Source organism: Salmo salar, chromosome ssa20, assembly GCF_905237065.1.
Source record: "Salmo salar chromosome ssa20, Ssal_v3.1, whole genome shotgun sequence".
NCBI lineage: Eukaryota > Metazoa > Chordata > Actinopteri > Salmoniformes > Salmonidae > Salmo > Salmo salar.
In genome coordinates this window covers 19555747-19582249 of record NC_059461.1, presented here as the reverse complement: position 1 = coordinate 19582249, position 26503 = coordinate 19555747, and the positions used below count along the sequence as shown (strand labels likewise).

Genomic DNA, 26503 nt, shown 5'->3' with positions numbered 1-26503 from the left:
TAAAAAAGTAGTAAGTTGTTGCAAAGTTGCTAATAGCTAAAATGCTAAAGTTGTCTGTGATGAAATTCAAACATGCGACCTTTGGGTTGCTAGACGTTCGTGTTATACACCCACCACGCAACCTTTTGGTTGCTGACGTTTGCATTATACTCCCACCCATCCACCCCCTTAAGTAACCTTCTATCAAATCAAATCAAATTTTATTGGTCACATGCACATATTTAGCAGATGTTATTGCGGGTGTAGCAAAATGCTTGTGATCGTATGTAACCCAGTGGAGGCTGCTGAGGGGAGGACGGCTCATAATATTAACCTGGAAACCATGTGTTTGATGTATTTGATACCATTCCACTGATTCCACTCAAGCCACGAGCCTGTCCTCCCAAATTAGTGTGCCACCAACCTCCTGTGATGTAACCATACCAAACGTAACATATTATACTAATTTGCATGTCTCGGATTTACATTTACTAAATTAAGTCTAGTCTATGACACCAGTCCGACGTCTATGCATAGCCACAAGGGGTCGTATTCAGGTCGTTCGATGGGAGCACGAGCCAACACTCTCAATGACGCCTGACCATACAGGGGCGGAGCTAATTAAACAATAAAGGGATTCGATTATTGGGCTGGGTTATCCCAGTGAGAGGAGTTTGCTTCGGGTAAAAAGTGATCGCATTCGTTTTGGAACTGGGCAGCCAGATTCCCCGTTCAAAGCCCACGGCTAAATCTGTTCAAAACAAAAGTTATGTAGCCTAGGCACCTGGAGAAATGAGTAGGATTGTGTGTTTTCACTTGCAAAAGTGATTGTTTTTAAAAACGCGTAAATGCCTTGCCAATGAAAACTTGTTAGAAAATTCCAAAATATATTTTCTGGAAAAGAAATGTAGGTTTCTGTATGATGCACCGTATTGCCTTCTTGACAACATTGACGCAGATTACTGTTTGTTTTGAGAAGGGCGCTCCTCTCTCACCGTTTTTTCCCGTCACCGGCCATAGACCGGTACACCGTGGCTCAGGTATTAGAACTCCATCAACGGTATTGTTTCGGGGTAATAATACTATCCATTAGGGTTGTCTTTCTTTATGAGTGTGGGTCACCAATGGCATGTGAATTGTCTCTTTCCTAGCTTTAGCTGGCGATATGTGAAAAAGAGATTGTCCGAATATGTATTTCATATAGCATCAGAGACTGGTTTGAACAGAAAAGTTTCAGACAAATGTGTTGCTTGTTCTATTATGGTTTGTTCTCCAAGCTGGCGGCTCGTTAGCCCAACAGCATTTGAGCCAGCATTGCATCAAGCGCACAAGAAAAAGTTGTGAGGTGACAATCTAAACTGTGGTTCGGTCTCAAGGTATGTAATCAATGTTTTGGGATGATCATTTTTGTCTGTTTGCAAGTTTGTTTCAATGTGTTATATTCACCACATCGGTTTAGAATTTAATATGAATTAATATTTTATGTAGGCTGTCGAGTTTTTATCTATGAACGAGGCTTATCAGCACCTTAATCATGTGTTTTATCATTGTTTATAGGTTCATTAAAATATCCTTCATCAATGGCTTTTTTTGTGAAAAAGAAGAAATTCAAGTTTCAGACACATTTGACATTGGAGGAGCTGACCGCTGTGCCTTTTGTCAACGGAGTATTGTTCTGCAAGCTGAGATTGTTGGACGGTGGAGACTTTGTTGCAACTTCGTCAAGGTAAAATGTTATTTTGTGCTCGCTGTGGCATGAATTGTGCGCATGTCGCATGGGCAATACAGTAGCCGACATAATAACCAAACTTCTGTCATAATGTTATAACTTGTTAAATGCCTCAAACCACTCTTACTCTATCATAACCCAAAACGCAAGGTTGTTTTACTGCATTGTTTGTAAGCAATGTCTTCGTAAACAAATCATGTTTAGATTCAAAGTAGCCTAGGCCTGACTATCATTGGCATGTTGGTCTTATGCACTGTCAGTCTTTGCATCCATCGCTTCATCTATACATTTTAGTTGTTAACCAATCATCCTTCAGCTTTATATCAGTGATTCCTCACGAAACAGCAGAAAAGAATACCATGGTTTTGGGGATTTTCACGAAATGTAATCCATAGACTAGTGCTTTGGAGAAAGTATTTTTGACATAGACATTTGTATCTAAAAGCATAAATGAAAAATAATTAATAAAAGTTGGCATATGTATTACATTTTGGCCATACCTAGGCCTCCTTTAAGACGCCATAATGTTTCAACATAATATACTGTACTGGCATATCAACGTTCCAGAGTGCGATCTCTGCTAGTTTTAAAGTTATGGTCCATTTTATACAGAGCAATTGGCATAGTAGGCAATGTAACCAATCACAGCCCTCCTTTTAACTATATCATTGCACATCCTACAGAAGGCCATCATTTTGACTCAATTTAACCAATTGGTATTCAAAGTCGGGCTCGTGACCGGAACTGCAGTGGGGTTGCTAAAATGTAAACCAAACAATCTTCTTTTTTTTTTTTTGGAGTGGCGACTACAAATTAAGAGTACAGGTCATTGGACAATATGCACACGTTTTTGAGAAAGATAATTTGATAGATAAAATTTTTATTGAGTAAATATATTTATTGGTTTCTTTTCATTTTGATGAGATGAAAATGCAATGAATTGAAGGTTATTTGTTGATGTAAAAATCTAAATTGATTGATTTTTAAGGTTTTGTAATAAAATTTGGGGTGGGGTCGCAAGAAATCCGTAACAAAAAATGGGGTCCCCAGAAATTCTGGAAAAAATGGGCTCCCTGCTGAAAATGTTTAAATGCCACTGATTTAAACATTCACTCTGTTGGTAATGCTTACAAATTAGACAATAACTGTAAAAGTAACAGAGAATATACTCTGGAACTTTGATATGCCCGTAGAGTATATTATGTTCAACAATATATAGAAAAATTATCAAAATCCCAAATATTATATTTTCAATATTCATGTTTTATCTTTCTATATTCATAAATTAATGTAAAAAACACGTTTTTGAAATCAAAGTATTACTCATATTACAGAGCAAGCGGTACAGCTTCATATGACACCAATGTTTGCTTTGTAGCACAGATGAAACACTATGGAGTATTAAAGGAGGAGGCCAAAATGTCCAAAATTTGCCAACTTTGATAAATTATTTCTCAATTATGCTTTTGGATAAAAATGTCAAATATATGTCAACAATCCTTCCTCCAAATGACAATTCTATGGACAAAATGTTGTGAAAATCACCAAAATCATGGTCTCGTGTGCGTGTAGGGGGGTCGTGAGGAATCACTCAACAAACCAAATGTCTAAAAAAACAAATAAACCTCTACAGGATCGGTAGGTCCCCCGCGGGACGAGTGAGCTAACGTAGGCTAATGCGATTAGCATAAGGTTGTATGTAACAATAACATTTCCCAGAACATAGACATATCTGATGTTGGCACAAAGTGTAAATTCTTGTTAATCTAAATGCACTGTCCAATTTACAGTAGCTATTACAGTGAAAGAATACCATGCTATTGTTTGAGGAGAGTGCACAGTTATGAACTTAAAGTTATTAATAAACCAATTAGGCACATTTGGGAAGTCTTGATACATTTTCAACAGCTATGCAATGGCTCATTGGATCAGTCTAAAACTTTGCACATACACTGCTGCCATCTAGTGGCCAAAATCTAAATTGCGCTTGGGCTGGAATAGTACATTATGGCCTTTCTCTTGCATTTCAAAGATGATGGTACAAAAAACATGTGTTTTTTTTTGCAATTTTTGATCTTTTACCAGACCTAATGTGTTACATTCTGCTACATTCATTTCACATTTCCACAAACGTCAGTGTTTCCTTTGAAATGGTATCAAGAATATGCATATCCTTGCTTCAGGTTCTGAGCTACAGGCAGATAGATTTGGGTATGTCATTTTAGGCAAAAATTGAAAAAAGGGGGCAGATCCTTAAGATGAAGGGTTTGCGGCTTGAATATGGCAGGCCACTGATACAGCATTAACCTCCAAGCTCTGGTTTAGAACCAAGCCAAGTGGGTCAGACTGGTAACTGGGTCATAAGAAAGAATTGAGTTGGAGAAAAGCCCTCTGCAGACATTTGTCTAAGCTCTCTGTCCTCCAAGTTGTACATTTCCATTCAAGTCACATACAATCCTTCCCCTCCCCAACCTCAACACATCAACAGCTTTTGTGTCTTTTCCATGTTGCCCCAGACAGAGCGGAGTGTAGTGGTTGGAGTTAGAGGACATTTTACCAGGAGGAATTAGCTCACTTTGGGCAAACAGGGTGACTTGTAATGGTCTGTATCTGACACCCTTTGTGAGAACTGACACCGATACTGACTCCTTCCCTAAAGTACACACAATTAATTGTACAGAGATGGGAGAGCTTTTAGGAAAAATGATGGAAGTAGAGATTGTAGAATGTTGTTGCTGTTCCTCTCTTTCAGCTACACACCCAAACACTGGCATACTAACACCTGGTGAAATAAAACACATGTTTATGTGAGGGGGCATTGTTTACTTTAGTAATATAAATGGGAACACAAAAGGAGTCCGCTATTTGATCTGGGAGTGTTTGTTGAAAAGTAGGCTAGAGAAGAAAGTGATGCTTCTCTGGGGCTTTCACAGTGTTAGGTAGAGGGTTGTGTGACTTCAGATGAAGGGTAGCTGTGCAAAAACATGATTAAGTGAACCTGAGTTATGTCTCAAAGAACTGTTTGGATCTGAGTTCATTAGCATTTGTCATGCCACATTTTTACTTTTTGTCATGTGGACACCTGCTTGTCAAACATCTCATTCCAAAATCATGGGAATTAATATTCAGTTGGCCCACCTTTGCTGCTATAACAGCTGTCACTCTTCTGGGAAGGCTTTCCACTAGATGTTGAAACATTGCTGCAGGGACTTGCTTCTATTCAGCCACAAGAGCATTTAGTGAGGTTGGGCACTGATGTTGGGCGATTAGGCCTGGCTCGCAGTCGGCTTTCCAATTCATCCCAAAGGTGATCGATGGGGTTAAAATCAGGGCTCTGTGCAGGCCAGTCAAGTTCCTCCACACCGATCTTGACAAACTATGTATTTCTGTATGGACCTCGCTTTGTGCACAGGGGCATTGTCATGCTGAAACAAAAAAGGGCCTTCCCCAAACTGTTGCCAGAAAGTTGGAAGCACAGACTCATCTAGAATGTCATTGTATGCTGTAGCGTTAAGATTGCCCTTCACTGGAACTAAGGGACCTAGCCAGAACCATGAAAAACAGCCGCAGACCATTATTCTTCCTCCACAAAACTTTACAATTGGCACTATGCATTCAGCAGGTAGCGTTCTCTTGGCATCTGCCAAACCCCGATTCATCTGTCGGACTGCCAGATGGTGAAGCGTGATTCATCATTCCAGAGAACATGTTTCCACTGCTCCAGAGTCCAATGGCGGCACGCTTTACGCCACTCAAGCTGATGCTTGGCATTGCACATGGTGATCTTGGGCTTGTGTGCGGCTGCTCGGCCATGGAAACTCATTTCATGAAGCTCCCAACGAACAGTTCTTGTGCTGACATTGCTTCCAGAGGCAGTTTGGAACTCGGTAGTGAGTGTTGCAACTGAGGAGAGAATTATTTTTTTTACTCTGTGGTCCTGTTCTGTGAGCTTGTGCGGCCTATAACTTCGCAGCTGAGCCATTGCTGCTCCTAGACGTTTCCACTTCACAATAACAGCACTTAGAGTTTGCCGGGGCAGCTCTAGCAGGACAGAAGTTTGACGAAGGTTGCATCAGTAAGGCCATTCTACTGCCGATGTTTGTCTATGGAGATTGCATGGCGGTGTGCTCGAGTTTAAATCTATATCAGCAACGGTTGTGGCGGAAATAGCCGAATACACTAATTTGAAGGGGTGTCCACATACGTTTGTGTATATATAGGGAACATTAACTGTTCATGTCAGCCTCATTTCACACTACCAGCAGGACTGCACACAGTCTTCCAGGACATTTCCAAGATCTATATTTTATTAATATACAGCTGAGTTTCCTTTCAAACTTTGAATTTGTTATTGATTCCATATTACCAGTCAGGTTCTTCCACATCAGAATAGCTGGAGCATGTCCCGTCTGGTTGACCTGTGAGGAAACCATTTTTCTGGGCTTTCAGATAAGAGCTCGTCTTTCTCCCCACTATAGAGAACCTTATGATGCAGTATGTCCTAACTGAACTTCTGAACTGTGGCCACCCTGTGTCCCAGGACTGTGTATGGCTTTTGTTTCTCTCCTATGCCTGTCATCATTGATTAACACACTTTTTTAACTCTATGTTGCCCTCCACTTCCTTTACCATGCAATGATACAAGACCCTGGTGTGCTGTGCACCCATGAAACCTGTTTTTGAGCATTATATAACAGGTTGTCTCCATCCAATCTGCTTGAGTTATCTGGCAACTCTGTCTCTGATCATCTCTGTTACCCGAGTGCAGAAAACAAGGGCTTCTTAGAAAAATAGACTAATTTGGGGGGGGTCCCACTGTCTCTGCTAGAGATGTCGTGTTATGTCACAGGGCCTGGGGAGTGTAGTATACACAACTCCCTTTGTTCTGTTGTTGTGTCTGAAATAGTTCTGAAATCCATTGAGTTTGACCAATGGGCCATGCTCCTTAGTGTGAAAATGCTTCAGTCCTAATGGTTGTAACACAAGCCGTAAGCAAGGGGGATCACATGCTGTTAATGTGACTGTGGAAGCTCATTTTTGGGTCTTCTGATGTAGGTCTTGCTAAGAGCTACACTACATACTGTATATTGCTTTCTGTGCTGAATTACCACTGTTCTTCATGCAAAATGTAGAAGGGAAAACAGCCCAGTGGCTTCCAGCGAGCCATACATTCCCCTGTAGGGTTTTGGCAGAGGAAGAGCCATTTGTACTCCCTGCATGAGTTTGAGTTTTAGCACCCATATCTGTTTTGTTTGAGTCTAGCTTTAAGAGCCAGCAGTGAGCAGAGCGTGTTGTTTGATGTGGCAGTGGGGCCTGATTAGATCCATTTCCTGAACTGGATAAGATTTGGCCTGGGCTGCATGGTACAGACATGATGGGGAATGTTCAGGTTCTCTCTTCCCTGCCTGGATGCCTGCTGCACACAGACTGCTCTCCTTCCTGATTAACAGAGGACACATCTGATCATGGAGGGGGTTATAGGAACAACTGGATGGAAGTAGCAACACTCATGCCCCGCCCACACGAGTGGCATAGCGGTCTAAGGCACTGCATCTCAGTGCTAGAGGTGTCACTACAGACCCTGGTTCAATTCCAGGCTGTATCACAACTGGCCGTGATTGGGAGTCCCATAGGGCGTGGCACAATCGGCCCAGCGTCGTCTGGGTTAGGGTTTGGCCGGGTTAGGCCGTCATTGTAAATAAGAATTGGTTCCTAACTGACTTGCCTAGTTAAAAAAGGTTAAATAAATCAATAAAAATAAATAGCTGAAAAATATATCTATTTCCTGTGTTTTGAGGGGTGCAAAATCAACTTGTCACTTAAATCATGCTGGATTGATTACTTTCATTTTCCTCCTGCGACTCTTTCATACTCTTGCTTGTACCTATCGTTTTTTCCCATCAACGTTACGACAAGGGAAATGTTTGTAATAACGTGTCAAACACCCCCCAGTAATGCCTGAAATGGGCTCAATGGAATACTGTCTTTCCGTTGCATCTATAAGAACGCTAAGGCTTCGTCTGGGATTTAACGTATCATCTCAACAATTACATCACAAGAAAGATCACTTTATTTTGATGGGTGTTCATTTTTTGTGTAATTGGAAAAAGTAATTTATTACAGTTGAAATATTTGCAAATGCGCTGTAATGAAAGCAACTTCCGAAAATGGACACTTGGATTATAGTGATATTAGATCTCGCAAACAATGTAAATTATGCATACAGTAGGTGTAATCTAGAGCCAAGCCTGTTGATTTTTAATCAGAGGGTTTCCTGCAATTGACACACTTGTTGAATAATGCAACGGAACGTTACACCAACAGTAATTAACGAGGCAGTCTAGACAGGGCAGGGGAATGCAGGTAGGGTGGACGGGGCAGGGGAATGCAGGTAGGGTGGACGGGGCAGGGGAATGCAGGTAGGGTGGACGGGGCAGGGGAATGCAGGTAGGGTGGACGGGGCAGGGGAATGCAGCCCTGTTCCCCCCCTTTGTTAATTGTTTCATACATGCAAATATAACCAGTGCATTTATGCAAATGAGGCACATCAACATTTTCTCCCCCACAATATTAAATACCTGATACCATAAAAAAAATATATTAGTTCATTCTAAGAAAAATAAAGTAAATAATAAATTGAATACCTGAATTCCCACAAATCCCTGAACTCCATTCATTAGTTGTCTGTGCCAGTAAAATGTTTTATGTGCTATAATTCAGTCAGTATCTGATGGATTGACAGGTTTGGAGTATCTTCATACATTGTCCAACTGTTGCATTTATTACAAATGTTTTATAAACCTTTTTTTTTTAAATTTTGAATACCGTTGTTAATGGAAGAATGAGTGAAGTGGAGAGTGGGGGAATTGGAAGAAGAGTAAAATGAGCGGACGTGGAGGTTGACTCACTGGGACGGGCTGCTGTCCAGCTGTTTCCTGTTTTCCCATCACCTCTTTTACCCCATCCATAGAACAGAGACGAGGGTCTGCCACACCTCTTCTGGTCTTTGACCAGGTAATCAAGAGGAGCATCCTGTTTTAAAATGGCCCTCACTTTCAATGAATTTACAGTGTACATGCTAATGTAGGATTAGTGCAGGCTACTGACTGTATTGAAGTGCCACATTGCCTACATTTGATAACTGCATTAATGGCCTGGACTGGAGCCTCGTACACCTTGATTAGACAAGGGCATTTCTATGTAAAAGGACCCGTAAGCACCAACATGTAAAGTTCAAAGGAGCATGTCATCATATCAGCTAGGATTGTATTTATATATTTTTTTTTATACACAAGGTTTATACATTTTTCAAACATTTTCTATCCAAAATATTAAGAATAAGCAAAGGATTTGATTTCTCATCACACAGATGGAAAAGGGATATTGGAAAGCATTTACCAGAACACGTTTTAAAGGGTGTTTAATAAATGCATCGAAACACAATCCTGTTGAAGTAAAGGCCCCTGCCAACTGATATCAACACTTATACTTAGTTTTGGATAAATTATTTGCCTTGTTTAAGAATTGGTAACAGAATTTCCCGAAAAATCAGTAACTGATTTACTGCATTTGAATTGGCTACAATGGGAAATCATATTAGTCACTAACCACAGTTGTCACCTGCAAAGCAAGTGTTAAAACAGTCTGGACAACCCCTCCCTCCACCTTTCTGCTTCTCTCTCCAGATAATGTCATCTCTCCCAGCTCTTACTGACACCTACCCATGAGCCCCCTCTGTGCATTTACTGTAACCAGCATCCTTAACCACTGTGCACCGACCGATACCGGACTTCCATGGATGTTGAAAAGTAGTTGATATTTGGTCAGTCCGCCCTGCCTTGTTTTCAACATCCACAGATGTAGTTTTTGGTCTGGACTGGCCTTGATTTGGCCCAAACATAGACGTAGACGAGTACGGTTACATTCACACAATGTAATTTATTGTGGATAGATTAATATAATAGTTCCATTTAAAATGTTTACATGCTTTGCAAGAACGATTCCCCTAATAATCCTGTTTACATGGACACATCTGAAATCAGACTACCTGATGGCACTTATAAATGCAGAAAATTGCCAATCAAGATCGCGTTCTACCACAGCGAACATGTTATTTTTGGGGAGCATATTTGATTGAGTTCATGCATGTTAAGTTTGTATGTGAAAACTAATTCTACTACGCATACATTCATTTGTTCCGAACACACTTCACTCGCGCTAAAGAGGGAGGCTCGATCGGATGGTGCAAGCACATGCCCAGATCAAATACACCTATTTATTTATTTAAAAACAATGTTTTTAAGGTGTTTACATGTCATAATCATTTGAAAGATTGCTCAGAAAACCAGGTGTTTTAACTGGCTTATGATTTGATGTTGACCTTATGACAATAGAGTATTGCATAATCTGCCTACTGCCATAATCCATTTAATATCAAACTATTAGTGTGCTTGTAAACTTACTCAAAGATTGGTTGAGATTTGGACCGGACAAAATCTGAACCAATGACAGAATGTTTCACAAGTTTTTGAGTACACTAACTTATTGAACTGTACTGTACTGAACTCTACTCTGCTGAACTGTACTCTAGTTTGATGTCCAAACCTGTGTTAATTACACTGAACAAAAATATAAACGCAACATGTATAGTGTTAGTCCTATGTTTCATGAGTTGAAATAAAACAAATCCCAAAAATGTTCCATACGCACAAAATCATTTTTCTCTGTTTGTGCACAAATGTGTTTACATCCCTGTTAGTGAGCATTTCTCCTTTGCAAAGATAATCCATCCACCTGACAAGGGTGGCATATCAAGATGATTAAACATCTTAAGCTAAATTCATTACACAGGTGTACTTTGTGCTGGGGACAATAAGTATTTTTTTAATGTGCAGTTTTGTCACAACACTATCACAGATGCCTCAAGCTTTGAGGTAGCGTGCAATTGGCATGCTACCTGCAGGAATCTCCACCAGAGCTGTTGTCAGAGAATTTAATGTTAATTTCTCTACCATAAGCTGCCTCCATCATTATTTTTGAGAATTTGGCAGTACGTCTAACCGGCCTCCAACCGCAGACCACGTGTAACCACGCCAGCCCAGAACCTCCACGTCTGGCTTCTTCACCTGCGGTATGGTCTGAGACCAACCAACCAGACATCGGATGAAACTGAGGAGTATTTCTGTCTGTAATAAAGCCCTTTTGTGGGGAAAAACTAATTCTGATTGGCTGGGCCCCAGTGGCTGGGCCCAATGGGTGGGCCTATGTCTTCCCAGGGCTGCACCCCTGCCCAGTCAGGAAATCTGTAGGTTAGGGCCTAATGCATTTATTTCAATTGACTGATTTCCTTATATGAACTGTAATTCAGTAAAATTGTTGCATGTTGTGTTTATATTTTTGTTCAGTATATATATCGTATTTAGTCCGGACCAAACAATTTTTTTTTTTTTTTTTGTGGGGCGGAGTTCATTAAAATAATAACCAGTGTGTAGAATGATACCCTATATGCAACGGAGGATATTGCAAATTTCTAACTTTGTGTACATATTTAGAATACATCACCATGAAGAGAATGATATTCATATCAATAACACATTTCTGTGTAGTACCGATCAGGGACCCATGATGCAATTCTGTTACTGCGACTCTGTTACCGGGTGTAAATCCACTTCATTTACTGTAGTTCAATAACCAAAATAGATTTTTCAAAGTGAAGTGTAGGCTCAGTGTACTGTTCCTACCATCGTGCACGGCAGCTTCCTCAGCTGTCCAGACTGCTCTCACCCAGCTCTCCACACTGCTCTCTCCCAGGGCTAGGCTGTTTATCCGAGTCCTGTCAGGGGCCAGTGGCTGACACAGGCCTGCTGCTATTTTGTGTTGCTGCTGGAGAGGGCCTGAGGACAGCACCCAGCCTCTGGGACAGGATGGGAGATAAGAATCCCATAGTAAAGCATGCCTGACTGAGTGAGTCATCCTAAACTGGGGTACAGTAGGGGGTGACGGTGTATTGTAGCTCTCAAATAAACAAATCCCTTTTGATATAGCTACTAGTGGATATGACTGTGATTTCAATGTGGTGAACAACTTTTTGTTCCACTGACTTATTTCCTTTTGTGACAACATCTGCTCGTTGTGTAAACTTTCAATCCGTTTCAGTCAATAGTCATAGTTCTCACCCTTTTTTTCTTTTCCTGTGTGGTTTTATTGCCACAACTCCTGCATTTTCCTTTTTGAGTTTTGTGATCTGATGTTTGTGTTGTTTTGTGATCACTTTAACTCGCTCTGGGTCTGGATGTAACAGGTCATGCTGGTGTTGAGAACTGGGCTGGCCTCAATGAGGATTGTCTTTCAACATTGTTCAGATATTGTAGATCTCCCCTTGTTTTCTCAGTGCGGTGTGTTGCATTGCGTTTCCTTGGTGAGATCCCTGTTGATTACTCCCTGTGACATTGTGGCCTTGTGTATCTGTGAACTGACTCCGAGAATGTCTCAGATACCGCTGTTACAATGAGTTTGGTTGTTAAGTGTTGTCTCCAGACCCCTCCCCCCGTCTCTCTCCTCAGTGCTCTAGCTCTTTCCCTCTCGTTTTGAATGAACGCTGTAGTCGGGGATTTGAGGCGTGTGGTTGCCATGGTGGTTGAATAAAGCCATCTGGTATGTGGAATGTGGCTGAGAACGTTTTCAGAGACAGACCAAAGGGGGGCAGTGATTAGTGTGGCGCTCCTGATAAGAGCTAAACAAGTGTGTGTGGCACAGCATTATGAACCAAGGCAAAACATGAAGGGACGACTATATAAAGAACCTATTAGAGAAGAAAAATCGAAAATGGTAGTGAACAAGAATACTTGCATAAAAAGTGTTTTAAAACATTTATTGAATGTACAAGATGAATCATTGAGAGAGGAAATGGGGAACTCGTGTATGTTAGACATTTAAGTATGACCGAAGGTTTATAGTCAGTCATGCAATTTGTTGGAGTTTGTGTAGTCCTACTATTACTAAAGATTTGTAGCCAATCAAATAGCTGGAATCTGTTTGTAATACAAAGCAGCAGTAGGGGAGTTATGACTTGTTTTTTTTAATAGTTTCTCTAGGAAACAACTATTTTATTTGGCCAATTGGCTTAACACACCATAGCTGGGTTTCAATCATTCCTGACCTAAAGTGTGAGATGCATAAAAAGAGAGACTGGGAAGGGAGGAAAAAGTGTTACTGGACGTGCAGTGTTGGTGAGCGTTGCGAAAATATAATGGGTGAAGGGGAGGGGAGTGTTAGTAGCAGCTGCCACCAGTTTGCACTGATCCATAACTGGCCGTTAACGCTGTGCAAGTGGCACTCGCCTAGCAACGCTAGCCTCGCCATTGTCAGCCAATCCAGTAGGAGCTTCGATTGGTCACTCCCGTCGCAATATCGCAGATGATTTACAGTTGAAGTCGAAAGTTTACACACCTTAGCCAAATACATTTAAACTCAGTTTTTCACAATTCCTGACATTTTAATCCTAGGAAAAATTCCCTGTCTGAGGTCAGTTAGGATCACCACTTTATTTTAAGAATGTAAAATGTCAGAATAATAGTAGAGAATTATTTATTTCAGCTTTTATTTCTTTCATCACATTCCCAGTGGGTCAGAAGTTTACATGCACTCAATTAGTATTTGGTAGCATTGCCTTTTAATTTGTTTAACTTGGGTCAAACGTTTCGGGTAGCCTTCCACAAGCTTCCCACAACAAGTTGGGTGAATTTTGGCCCATTCCTCCTGACAGAGCTTGTGTAACTGAGTCAGGTTTGTAGGCCTCCTTGCTCGCACACGCTTTTTCATTTCTGCCCACATATTTTCTATAGGTTTGAGGTCAGCTCTTTGTGATGGCCACTCCAATACCTTGACTTTGTTGTCCTTAAGCCATTTTGCCTCAACTTTGGAAGTATGCTTGGGGTCATTGTCCATTTGGAAGATCCATTTACGACCAAGCTTTAACTTCCTGACTGATGTCTTGAGATGTTGCTTCAATATATCCACATACTTTTCCCATGATGCCATCTATTTTGTGAAGTGCACCAGTCCCTCCTGCAACAAAGCACCACCACAACATGATGCTGCCACCCCCGTGCTTCACAGGTGGGATGGTGTTCTTCGGCTTGCAAGCGTCCCCCTTTTTCCTCCAAACATAACGAAGGTCGTTATGGCCAAACAGTCTATTTTTGTTTCATCAGACCAGAGGACATTTCTCCAAAAAGTCAGATCTTAGTCCCCATGTGCAGTTGCAAACCGTAGTCTGGCTTTTTTTATGGCAGTTTTGGAGCAGTGGCTTCTTCCTTGCTGAGTGGCCTTTCAGGTTATGTCGATATAGGACTCGTTTTTACTGTGGAAATAGATACTTTTGTACCTGTTTCCTCCAGCATTTGCACAAGGTCCTTTGCTGTTGTTCTGGGATTGATTTGCACTTTTCGCACCAAAGTACGTTCATCTCTAGGAGACAGAACGTGTCTCCTTCCTGAGCGGTATGACGGCTGCGTGGTCCCATGGTGTTTATACTTGCGTACTATTGTTTGTACAGATGAACGTGGTACCTTCAGGTGTTTGGAAATTGCTCCCAAGGATGAACCAGACTTGTGGAGGTCTACAATTTCTTTCTGATGTCTTGGCTGATTTTCTTTAGATTTTTCCCATGATGTCAAGCAAAGAGGCACTGAGTTTGAAGGTAGGCTGTGAAATACATACACAGGTACACCTCCATTTGACTCAAATTTGTCAATTAGCCTATCAGAAGCTTCTAATCCATGACATAATTTTCGGGAATATTCCAAGCTGTTTAAAGGCACAGTTAACTTAGTGTATGTAAACTTCTGACCCACTGGAATTGTGATACAGTGAGTTATATTTGAAATAATCTCTAACAATTGTTGGAAAAATTACTGCACAAAGTAGATGTCCTAACCGACTTGCCAAAACTATAGTTTATTAACAAGAAATTTGTGGAGTGGTTGAAAAATGAGTTTTAATGACTCCAACCTAAGTGTATGTAAACTTCCGACTTCAACTGTAAATAAAGTTCAGCTTTCTCCAACTTTTTAGTCCCGGCCTACTCAGCTCCCTTGCCCATGCTCGCATCACTTTTACCAGTCTCCCCGCCCCCCTATTCTCTCGCTTTCCTTCCATTGAAAATGTATGACTTCCGATGTTTCACCGCACGATGATGGTTCCAAGTGTAAATCTAAAATGCTTGCTGTGGTGGGGTTCAGTTTTTGTGGAACCGACACTCATACAAGAGAAGGGAAGAATTTTATAAACTTAAACAGTGCTATATATCCATTATGTGGAAGGCTGGATCACATCTCTTGCATTTTAGCCATGTGTCAATGCAGAGGGGACAGCCATGTACTAGTGAAGCAGTGTATAAAGTGTCACTGTCAGTCATGTGACTTCAGATAGTATGCCTCAAGTGTGGAATTGATACTTGGTCTGCATCGTAAAAGCCATGTGTGCAGTTGGGGACATGCTGTCCCTGATGTAGAGGTACTGCAGGGATCACATGTGGCTCACCTGGAACTTTTCTTTGGGCAGATGATCCTATGACGCCACTCCCTTGCATGGCATGGAGTAGGAACACGTGCCTTGGCCCTGTGCCCTGCAAGGAGCCAACGACTACCCACCACTATACTGAAGCCCCTCTGTAGCTCTACAGTTAATCAAATGTGTCAGCTGATTAGGGACCATGTGCTAACTGACCACTGTTCACAGGGCAAATTATTCCTCTTTGCACAACACCCAACCTGAATGGCAGTGAGTTTATTTTCTGTTGCTTGACAAAAGGGACTGTAGTACTCCCCTGTGCTTTTTTTCAGAACAGTGATGGTCAGCCTTAGGTACAGTGCCTTCAAAGTATTCATACCCCCTGACTTATTCCACATTTTGTTGTTGGTCTCAATTCAAAATTTTATAAAAAAATTTCTCTTCTCACTGATCTACACGTAACACCCCATAAGTGAAAACGTTTTTAGAAATTTTAGCAAATGTTATTGAAAATGGAATGAAGAAATAACCCTGAGTCAATACTTTGTAGAAACACCTTTGGTGGCGATTACAGCTGTAAGTCTTTAAGAGCTTTGCACATCTGGATTGTACAATATTTGCCCATTATTCTTTTAAAAAAATCTTCAAGCTCTGTCGTTGATTGTTGCTCTTTGCTAGACAGCCTTGCCATAGATTCTTCAAGACGATTTTAAGTCAAAACTGTAACTAGGCCACTCAGGAACATTCAATGTCGTCTTGGTAAGCAATTCCGGTGTAGATTTGGCCCGTGTATTTTAGGTTATTGTCCTGCTGAACAGTGAATTCATCTCCCAGTGTCTGAAAACCTGGTTCAGTTGGTTTTCCTCTAGGATTTTGCCTGTGCTTATAGCTGTATTCTGTTTCTTTTTATCCTCAAAAACCTCCCTAGTCCTTGCCCATGACAAGCATACCCATAACATGATGCAGCCACCACCATGCTTGAAAATATAAACAGTGGTACTCCGTGATGTGTTTGGGGCAAATCCAACACAACGTAACACTTTGTATTCAGGACCAAACGTTTATTTCTTTGCATATCGCAACCACTCAACTCTGTAAATGTTTTACAATCAGCATTGGCTTCGTGGTGAAATCCCTGAGTAGTTTCCTTTCCGGCAACTAAGTTAGGGAGGACGCCTGGGTGTATTGACACACCATCCAAAGCGTAATGAATAACTTTTTCCCCCATCATCTACCAATTGGTGCCTTTTTTTTTTTTTTTTTTTTTTTTACGCTGCTGAGACTCGCTGTTTATTATCTATGCATAGTCACTTTACCCCAACCTACATGTACATATTACTTCGACTAACCTGTACCCTTGCACATTGACTCGATACCGGTAGCCCTGTATGTAGCCTTGTTATTTTATTGTAGCTCTCATTTTTTCCATTAGTTTATTTAGTAAATATTTGTAACTATTATTTTTCTTAACTGCATTGTTGGTTAAGGGCTTGTAAGTAAGCATTTCACGGAAATGTCTACACCTGTTCTTTGCTAGGCATTGGAAAAACCTCCCTGGTCTTTGTGGTTGAATCTGTGATTTGAAATTCACTGCTCGATTTGAGGGACCTTTACAATTATCTGTATGTGTGGTGTACAGAGATGGTGTAGTCATTTAAAAATCATGTTAACCACTATTATTGAACACAGAATGAGTTCATGCAACTTATGTGATTTGTTAAGCACATTTTTACTCCAGAACTTGAGGGTGCCAGGCTGCCCTTCATTACGCACACCTGTCACCATCATTACACACAGCTGCACAATATTGGTCTCACCTGGACTCCTTTTATTTTGTTCATTGCCTCGTCTATATCTCTGTTCCTCAGTTGGTTCCCCGTGTCAGCATTACTGTCGTTGATGTCGTTATTTTCCCCCTGTCCAGGCGCTGTTCCTGTTCTGTTTCATGTCTGTTGTTTATTAAATGTAAACTCCCTGTACCTGCTTCTCGTCTCCAGCGTTGATCCTTACAGAATGCTGACACCACTAATGGAAGCATCGGGGAGTTTTTGTTTTGATTGGAGATGTCGGGTCCGGGTGTAGTCGCCGATGGAACCGGGGGTGCCTCAGCTAGCACGTCGGGCTTCCACACCTTACCTGGCTTGAGAGGTCTTCTTGCCTCGGTGGGCTCTGCAGGCGCCCATCCCCCATCATGCTTCAGCTGGCCCTATTTTTCTTCTCCCCCTGTCAAGATGTTGTTCCTGTTCTGTTTCATGTCCATTGTTCATTAAATGTTCACTCCCTGTACCTGCTTCTCGTCTCCAGCGTCAAGCCTTACAAATTCCTCTGACGTTGTGGGGTATTGTGTGTAAATCAGTGACACAAAATCTCAATTTAACTATTTTAAATTCAGGCTGTAACACAACAAAAGGTGGAAAAGTAAAGGGAATACTTTCTGAAGGCACTTTACTTCTCTGTTGGATCAACTGCTCAGGAAGCCTGCTGCATTTACTGCCTTCTCACTTGTACAGGGTGTTTGGGTTTTGCCTGATTTTAAAGGATAGTTATGTTTCACTGGGTATCCTCTGGTGTAGTTGACTTCAGTCTGGTAATACCTGATTGTTTGAGCACTCCCAGAAGGTGGTACACACTACAGTAACCAGGCCGATCTGTCCACCATGGCTGTGTGTTTGCATTAAAGATGATGGGTCATGCATATCTAGCCCTATACATTTAGCTCCTCTTGTGCAAGTTATTTATTCTTTCCATAGTCCACATTAAGCACTGAATTCACTAGAGTTTCTTCTGTGCATTCTGAGTGGCTGGATACTGGGTCCGTGCCATGGCATGACTGTAGTACTGTCAAAGCTTGCACTCAGTCCATCTGTCCAGTTGGGAGAAGGAGGGTTTAAAGCATGTTAAAATGGGAAGTAGATTATCACCAGGAATGTTTTATGCCAACCACTCTGTATTCTCAGCCATTTTCCTCAACGTATGGATGGACAGGGTGACGTCAGGCACTGGCCTAATTATATCAACTTTCTTTTTACAGAAGCCTGCAGATTATTGTTCACCGTTTCTTCGACAACAAGTTTACTTTCTCTAAAACTGGAGCAAGACATTGAAGAGAGGCCAAATGCACAAGTGATGTCATATGCTACGTTGAATTAGTGACTTCTTTTTTTGAGATCACTCAAACAGTAATGACTGTCATTCACTCTCCACTTTAGATTTCTCTTGACACTAATAACAGATGTGTTAACCAATTCCTTTTTGATTGAGATTGATGCATCTGTGCTGTAGTGCCATCCCCTTGTTGATCCCTGTCCTCTTGTCACACAGAGTGGAGGTTCAGGAGAACTGTGTTCGATGGAAGAAGAGGTTCACCTTTTTGTGCAAAATGAGTGCCACCCCGACAACTGGAGTGCTGGATCCCTCGATCTGTCGGGTTTCTGTGCGGAAGGTCTGTGTTGACTGATTGGAGACCTCTCTCTTACCAACACACAGCTCTATGCTGTTATCTCTGAACATCCAGGGCTACAGTTTCCTGCATGTAATAATGGATTATGCATCTTTCCATGTACAATTAACACCCCCTAACTCTCTGTAGCCTCTATAATCTGATGGTAGAGCAGTGCTAAAGAAACACACTCCACTGCATGCCTGACTGTCAAAGTCCTTAGGAGTCATCTCCCTCTTCCTGTTTTCTCTACAGGAACTCAAAGGAGGAAAAACATATTCAAAGGTAAGAGCCCACTCCTCCTGAGCACTCCATCCTATATCCATAAACACATTTAAACAATTTACTGTAGCCTGATGTCAACAAACACTCCCGTTGCTCCATTTAAACAGGAACATTAGTCACCCCACTTCTACAAACACAAGCAACAACTTTGGCACTCCTGTATAAGCATATGTAAACTATACCATGTTAGATGGGGAAAGTTTACAGAGAATGCACACTCAGGTTGCCAGGGACCCTTCCTGTGTTTTCTCACATTCTGCTTCTGGATTTCCTTAAGCTAAATATAATCCCTTTCCTCCTTGGAAGTAGGCTTCCTTAAATACACACATCTGTAAACAGTAGCTTCGAGGAAATGAAACCTGGAGAAAGGGAAATGAGAGTCATCTCCTCTTGGATAACCTGAGATTAAAATGAGAAGCAGTAGGGCTAAGTGTCTGGAGCATATACAGTCTGTCTCTACATCCAGATGGCTACATGTATATCACAGTATATGAAGGTTTAAAACTACTGTACATAAAGGTAGACTCAGTGAAATGACGTTGCCACAAGCAGCACCGCAGATATTGAGATGAGCGAGATGCAAGACCTTGCTCTCACACAGTATCGGCTCATGTGCACGGGTTTTCTTCACGCTGTACACAGCGTAGTAGCCAGGGCAACAAAACAGCGGAGAAATTGAGCCTCCCTCTTCAACACTCTTAGTTTGACCCACAATGCTGTTTACTTTCTTTATCTACTTCATATCGCTGAGTCTACCTTTAATGTAACTGTTGCTCTCCCTCAGCTGGGTTTTACTGACCTAAACATGGCAGAGTTCGCTGGCTCAGGCTCTGCGGTCCGCTGTTGTCTACTGGAGGGATACGACACCAAGAACACCAGACAGGACAACTCCATACTGAAGGTAAGTGACTGAGCTTGGGTGGACAGGAGTCGACTGTTGACCTTGGGTCTTTTTCAGGGTCGGGTTTGGTTGAACAGAACAACTAATATATACTGAACAACAATATGTTGCATGTTGACTTTATATTGTTGTTCAGTATATATTAGTTGCATGTTGACTTTAAAGGCATAGGCCCAACCACTGGGGAGCCAGGCCCAGCCAATCATAATTCGTTTTTCCCCACAAAAGGTTTTCATTACAGACAGAAATACTCCTCAGTTTTATCAGCTATCCAGGTGGTTGGTCTCAGACCATCCCGCAGGTGAAGAAGCCGGATATGGAGGTCCTGGGCTGGCGTGGCTACATGTGGTCTGCGGTTGCAAAATTCTCTAAAATGACATTGGCTTATGGTAGAGAAATGAACATTACATTCTCTGGCAACAGCTCTGGTGGACATTCCTGCAGTCAGCAGGAGTAAACTAGCTAGTAATCGGTCTGCAATATTGTGACATTGCGTGCATCTGCCTGCCTATTATAAAGGGGCCTGGTTAACAATATGCAACGTTTATGACGCTATTCCCTCGCTGTTTCTATTGCACAGTTACAGTTCCATGTTTAAGCTAGCTAGCTTGAAGACGTGTTTAACAGTGCGTGGTAAAGAACTAGCTAGCTATGAAGTTGACACATCAGTCCAATCAAAGTTGGTGGGCATAAGACGTTGATTTATCTGTTGCTAATGACAAAGAGCCTTCTTGGTGAGCACAAGCAGCGACGAAAGCATCACGTTATCCAAAAACATGGCAGACATTGGATGAATATAAAATTGTAATTGTGAGTGATTAAAAAAAAATCTAATAAACGTCCTCAGCGACAATTATTTGAATAATTCAGTGGATGTTTTGTGCAAAGAGGTGATGACTATAGTGTCTCTTATTAAGAATTTTCAAATCTGACTTCCATCTATGGAAATGGTCTTTTGCCGGGCGTCAGTTAAACTGCAGTACCGAAGCAAAACTGTAGGAGTAGTTGAAACTGGGCTTCTAGACCAGAACCCTGGCCCCTGGGCACCGAAGAGGGGCTTTTGCTGGCTAGCTCTCCCAGCAGGTGATGTAGTGACCCCATGAGTGACAGCACCCTGTGCCAACGATACCTATGCTCTGTACTTTCTCTGTCTGCCTCTCCACCACACAAAGCACAGAGCAACGCTGAAACTGCTGCATTTTATTCAATACAAATTGACCAAAACAACAATGCAATCGGAAAGCAACCACGTATGCTTTATTAGATCAACCAATTTTTTAAAAATATAAACAATGTTTGCTAACTGATGATGTTTTGTTGTGACATGAAATACCAGAATTGCATGCAAATATCCTGGATATTGGTGGGGCTCTGGCCCACTTGTCCCACATGACACACGACAACTGATCACCCAGTGCTGTTGATGCCCTGCACCTCAGCGGAACTTTTGATAGCTACTGCAAACATGACTGTCTTTTTTACTTTTTATTTTGTAATAAAAGTCGTCTTTGTCTGGATCTCCTCTGAAGGTGACTATCGGGATGACCCTCCTCTCTGGAGATCCGTGCTTTAAAACGTGAGTGACCTGATAGCTGTTCAAATCTCTGATCTGTCATTCATCATCATACATTTAGTAAACGTGATGCTGTTGCCCCTTTTCCCACAGTATAACATGTGGACTGACCAGTCATGTTTTTTTGCAGTGCCCCCAGCACAGCCAAGTCCATCTCGATCTCAGGCCAGGACCATACCCTGCAGCTAGACTGTAAGGGTGAGGGCACTGGAACCCCTAACCGGCCCCCTTCTTTGGGCCGGTCCATAAAGCCCAGACCCTCTGTCATCAGCTCAGGTATGACATGGAAGAAGGATCCGATTAAACCTTGTAACTGTGGGTGTTTTTATGATTATCTCATCAACACTAAACAGTTAACCCAGGCCTCGGAGACATGGTGAGGGACTAACTAATTGAGGTGTGGTTCTGGTTGATGTCAGGACTTCCAGAGGAGCCAGACCAGACCCAGGTGGCCAGCCCAGGAGAAGTGTTCCAGTCGGGCCACTCTCGCAACTCCAGCTATGCCAGCCAGCTGAGCAAGATCTCAGGTGTGTGTTCCTGTTCCCCATCTTCCCTCTCCAGAGGTCATATTTCTTTGTTACTGTATTTGCACCAATGGCAGTAATGTAAACTCTTGTTCCCCAGGCTACAGCACAGAGCACTCCTGCTCCTCCAGTCTGTCTGACCTCACACACCGGAGGAACACCTCCACAGGAAGTAGCACCTCTGGGGGCCTGAGTGTGACCGTAGACACCCCCCCAGAGAGGGATAGCGACATCTGCCGGCCAGAGAGACCCCCTCGCCCCCCACGGCCCATCCTGCCATCCAACAGACCCCCCAGGCAAGACCAATCTCCCACCCACCAGATGTGTTTAGCCCAATGTGTCTGTTTTCACAATCTATGAAACACTCCAATCCATCAGTGAAACACTACTGATATTGTTCTTTGTATGACTGCTGTTTGTCACCTTGCTGTTGAGTGACTGGGCCTTTCCCCTCCACCCTGTGACAGGAGGAAGCAGGATTCTGTGGAGAGCCATCCCTCCTGGGTGAATGACACCCGCATCGATGCTGACGATATAGTTGAAAAGATCGTCCAGAGCCAGAACTTTGGTGACATAAGTAACACTGAAGGTATGAAGCCTGCCCTTTCACTTGTCCAGCACATTTTTTGCAATCTCTTTTGTACATAACTGCCTCTATTGTGCTGTGTTTCATTTGGCTTTCTCTTGGTGTGATTGTTTCCTCTTCAGACAGTAACCTGCGACTGTTTGTCAGTAGAGACGGGACCACTTCCCTGAATGAGCTACAGCTTGGAAACAGGTGAGAACACACACACACACACACACACACACACACACACACACACACACACACCTCTTACTCTCCTACTTTTCATTCTTTCAGGGTGTCCGCGGGTGTCTATGAGCCAGTTGTGATTGAGAGCCATTAGGACTGGTGAAGATGTGAGTTTAAGTTGAGGCCTCTGTGGTCAAGCTTGTGGACTAACTCTAGAAATATATGGTAGTCATCCTGGAGCACCAGCCGAGCTGGTTGCCATGAGAGGAGGACTGTACCGCACAGTTTTCATGTTTAGTTGTGGATCTGTTTACCCTATGGGGTCTGATTTGTAAACTGTTCAGTTTTTGTCTGGTCATTTTGCACTTTATTTCTAATGTGATGTACCCACAGAAGATGTGGCTTAAATCTAAACTCATTTCAGCTGTATGTTGTTACACTATCTTTGTTTCCATGGTAGATTTCTTGTCCTGTTGATCAGGAAGTGACATCATGCATTTCTCTATCCTCAGCCTTTCCACAAATATTGAGAAATAACGATCGGACAAATGTAATACTGTAAAGAAAATACCCAATACACATTGTATGCGCTACTTTAGAATGTATTTTTCTCATACATGACCCAAAGCACCAGATCATCTCTGTGATGACAGTGCTAGTCACTATTGGAGGAGAGCTGGTGATGGAGAAGTGGGAAGGTTCTCAGCACAGTCTGACTGGTTTCAATCCCATTTAGATTGTAGTACTCTGGCGCCCCCTTGTGAAGAAATGGCCTGCTGAGGGATGTCCCCAAAAAACTGGTAGCTCCTAGCCTGTTCTGTTTAGTGTTTACAGATCTCAAGGAACTGGGTAGGTGTAGTAATATGGGGAAAGTTTTATATGCTATAAGTTCTAAACCCATTTAGATGTCTATTTGGTGCTGTCTGATTCTCTCAGATCTGCAAACACCAAAGGGGTAAGAAGCTAGGGGTCAGACTTGACAGTACATATTCAGAGGTCTTTTACACTGGCAGATGTCGTCAAACATTATCTTATGAAGGATCATTCATCATTTGTTTGTTTTTCCAACCAGCTTGCTGGTTTGTTAGATTTTTTTAAATGGAATTTATCAAGCACTACAGAGGTTTGGAAGGTTCCCTGTTTATTGATTTTATAGAATTACATTCTCAATGATGTTGAAAAATACAGAACAAATTGTTTTCCTCCATATCTGAATGTAAACTGTGATATACTTTTTCTATCATATGTGACTAATAGAGCTGTTGTTATGGACTGAATTCTTGGAGGTTTGATACACTTGTTCAGAGTTAACATTTTGCAATTTGCTGATAGATAATATCTATCAGTTGTCTGCCTATGAATGTGTTAAATGAGATTCTGTATTTATTGCTGTGCATTATGTACAAAATATCAGTTATCACATAGGGCTAATATTGACCACAGCTGGGTTTACATTGGCTGGTCTCAGGTGATGTGTGACGTTCATTGCGACAGCACTTTAGATTGAATTTTTTTTATTTTTAATTTCCGTTCTTCTTTCCTGTGTTTGAAGGGGGGTTTAAGCTATACACACAACCCCAGTGTCCTACACATTGATTAGCATTTTGTCTAATCTGTAAAAAAATAAATTAATCTTAGATTGTCATTTTAACAAATGCACATGTATACTAGATTCTAAAATGAACAATAATCTTGGTCTATTTTTGTGATCCTCCCTAAATGTTTCATGAACAATAATGTATTTGATATTTTTTCTTTTTTCAATCTTTAATCTAAATGAAGCAATGACTTTGTTTAAAATGTTAGTCTGGTTGTTAGTTATGCTGTTCAATGCTATCCAACTACTATTATTAACCCCATTCATTAACAAATAGAAAATCATGTCTCCTAAATGAATATCAGTCACATCACTGGAAATATAATCGATCTCAAGCCCAGGTTTCCCTCAGTGTCATTTCATATGCAGTAGCTTTGTGTCATCTTCCACTTTCTCCTTCCCCATGTATCCAATATCCCATGCTTCACAGGGTTTCCTCTTGCAGGGAGATGTATCTTCTCCTCCTACCCCCTCTGCGTTCAGTGAACATGTAACAGAGCATGCACCACAGACTTTCCTCTGGAGCGATCTGCACTCCACTGCCTGTCCTGAATGGCCGCAGAGCACAGGACCCTGTAGAAAGGAGCACAGAGGAGAGGGAAGGAGCACAGAGGAGAGGGAAGGAGCACAGAGGAGAGGGAAGGAGCACAGAGGAGAGGGAAGGAGCACAGAGGAGAGGGAAGGAGCACAGAGGAGAGGTTAGAAGGGGCTCAAAAGAGGGCACACGGTAATATAGTAAGGCACCTGCTGTCACCGGTCTGTATCTACATGTGGATACACTGTATTTACCGAGGATAAAGTAGGCAGTGGCGCTGAGGGAGAGGATGATGAGGAAGATGGTGCCAGGACCCACGTCCCCCAGGGCACAGGCGTTTGGACAGGCACAGGGACTCTCCACCCAGATTTGCAGGGGAATGTCTCCATCAAAGTGTAGGGCGAAGTAAGTGGATCTGTTGGGACTACAGCGGTAGTGTACTACTGTCAGGGGGTGGGTGTACTCTAGGACTAGAGAAATGGAAAGCTGATGTCAATGTTGAGCGCACGGACCATAATAATAATGACACTTCTGATTTACACTTCTGCTTACCAGAATATGAAACGGACAGTGTCTGCAAGCTGCTGTTGTAATGGAATTCGTTGCCCTCATGTCTCCCATAGTTTATGTAATGACTGATGTATCTGCTATTTCTGTAAAACCTGCTCAGTAAATGAATAATTGATTAATCTTTGGGGTCCTTTGTAAATATTTAAGCCTATATTGATGCTTCACAGAATCTAATATTGACCAACACAAAAGACTGCCACTACTTGTGTATTTGTTTAGCTATTAAGATTTCAACAAAAAAGTACATACCTGACTGTCAGACAGGCAGCCACATCTGTGCAGTCTGTCCCTGCGAGCTCCTCTGGCTCAGAGAACGGTTGACAGGGGCTGAAGGAGAGGAGGATTTCTGCATTTGGTGGTGCGTTCTCCGATGGCACAGGCTTTAGGGGTACCAAGAATCCATCTGACTCCGCCATGGCTACCAGGTTTATCACCCCTGAGCCGTCCTTCATGATGCATCTACAGTTACTTATTTTTAAACAGCCTGTCTTTCTCTTCTTCAAGTCCGAGGGCGGAGGCGGAGGGTTGGACATGGAGGGAGACGATGAAATGGCACCAAAGCAGATGGATAAAGTAAAGAGAACCGTTTGAAACCTCATCTTGACCATGTTGAAGCGTAGACCTCGAGCTAGTTGTCTGTTTAGGAAGGTTCATTAAGGAAACCATTTTGTAATGTAGCAGCACAATGCCACTGATAAACTCATTAGAGCCCGACTGCTGACACATTCCAGGCGGTTCACAAAGCTCACTCTGCTCCCAGACCACATAAATGACCAATGACACCACACACACAAACCCATGCACACAATTTGTTTTAGACTACTCCCCCCCCATAGAGTAGGCTAGTGTATGGGGGTATTGAAAACACAGCTGGGACAGGGACTGGATAGATTAAAACTATTCCACAAATTTCAAATGGATTGTGAAAATAATAGTGCAGAAGACAGACTTCCCGTTGAGCACACGTGTTTAAAAAATAAATAAATCTCATTTCAACCAGCGTTGTAAACATTGAAATTAGGGTAAAATCTCAATTTAAATACAATGAAAATCTGACTTAAAAGTTGTTACATCAAATTTCAACATAGTTCTAATGATTATGTAT

The 26503-nt window shown here is 42.0% G+C and overlaps 2 protein-coding genes across 2 annotated transcripts; one reads left to right on the top strand and one right to left on the bottom strand.

Annotated features, from left to right (window-relative positions):
- The first annotated feature begins 634 nt into the window (after positions 1 to 634).
- On the top strand, positions 635 to 25517 carry eeig1a (estrogen-induced osteoclastogenesis regulator 1a). Its single transcript, XM_014160443.2, has 13 exons — positions 635 to 1019; positions 1257 to 1355; positions 1537 to 1705; positions 18542 to 18662; positions 18915 to 18944; positions 19729 to 19845; positions 21375 to 21421; positions 21549 to 21694; positions 21838 to 21945; positions 22043 to 22238; positions 22410 to 22531; positions 22651 to 22720; positions 22805 to 25517. Exons 3-13 carry the CDS (start codon positions 1560 to 1562, stop codon positions 22848 to 22850), a joined length of 1149 nt encoding a protein of 382 aa, XP_014015918.1. The 5' UTR covers positions 635 to 1019; positions 1257 to 1355; positions 1537 to 1559; the 3' UTR covers positions 22851 to 25517.
- On the bottom strand, positions 24445 to 26162 carry LOC106579974 (uncharacterized). The gene is made up of 4 exons (XM_014160446.2): positions 25648 to 26162; positions 25381 to 25490; positions 25083 to 25298; positions 24445 to 24866 (listed from the first exon to the last, which is right to left on the bottom strand). The coding sequence occupies exons 1-4, from the start codon at positions 26004 to 26006 to the stop codon at positions 24718 to 24720; spliced, it is 834 nt and encodes a 277-aa protein (XP_014015921.1). The 5' UTR covers positions 26007 to 26162; the 3' UTR covers positions 24445 to 24717.
- Between the last annotated feature and the right edge of the window lie 341 nt (positions 26163 to 26503).

What these genes read in the sequence shown, in the direction of transcription:
- eeig1a (XM_014160443.2), top strand. Translation starts at nt 1,560, where the DNA reads ATGGCTTTTTTTGTGAAAAAGAAGAAATTCAAGTTTCAGACACATTTG. An exon ending in GAGGAAAAACATATTCAAAG is followed by an intron (nt 18,945 to 19,728) that starts GTAAGAGCCCAC and finishes GCTCTCCCTCAG; the next exon opens with CTGGGTTTTACTGACCTAAA. An exon ending in TGACATAAGTAACACTGAAG is followed by an intron (nt 22,532 to 22,650) that starts GTATGAAGCCTG and finishes TTTCCTCTTCAG; the next exon opens with ACAGTAACCTGCGACTGTTT.
- LOC106579974 (XM_014160446.2), bottom strand. Translation starts at nt 26,006, where the DNA reads ATGGTCAAGATGAGGTTTCAAACGGTTCTCTTTACTTTATCCATCTGC. An exon ending in GCTGCCTGTCTGACAGTCAG is followed by an intron (nt 25,491 to 25,647) that starts GTATGTACTTTT and finishes TTTACTGAGCAG; the next exon opens with GTTTTACAGAAATAGCAGAT. An exon ending in CACTGCCTACTTTATCCTCG is followed by an intron (nt 24,867 to 25,082) that starts GTAAATACAGTG and finishes TCCTTTCTACAG; the next exon opens with GGTCCTGTGCTCTGCGGCCA.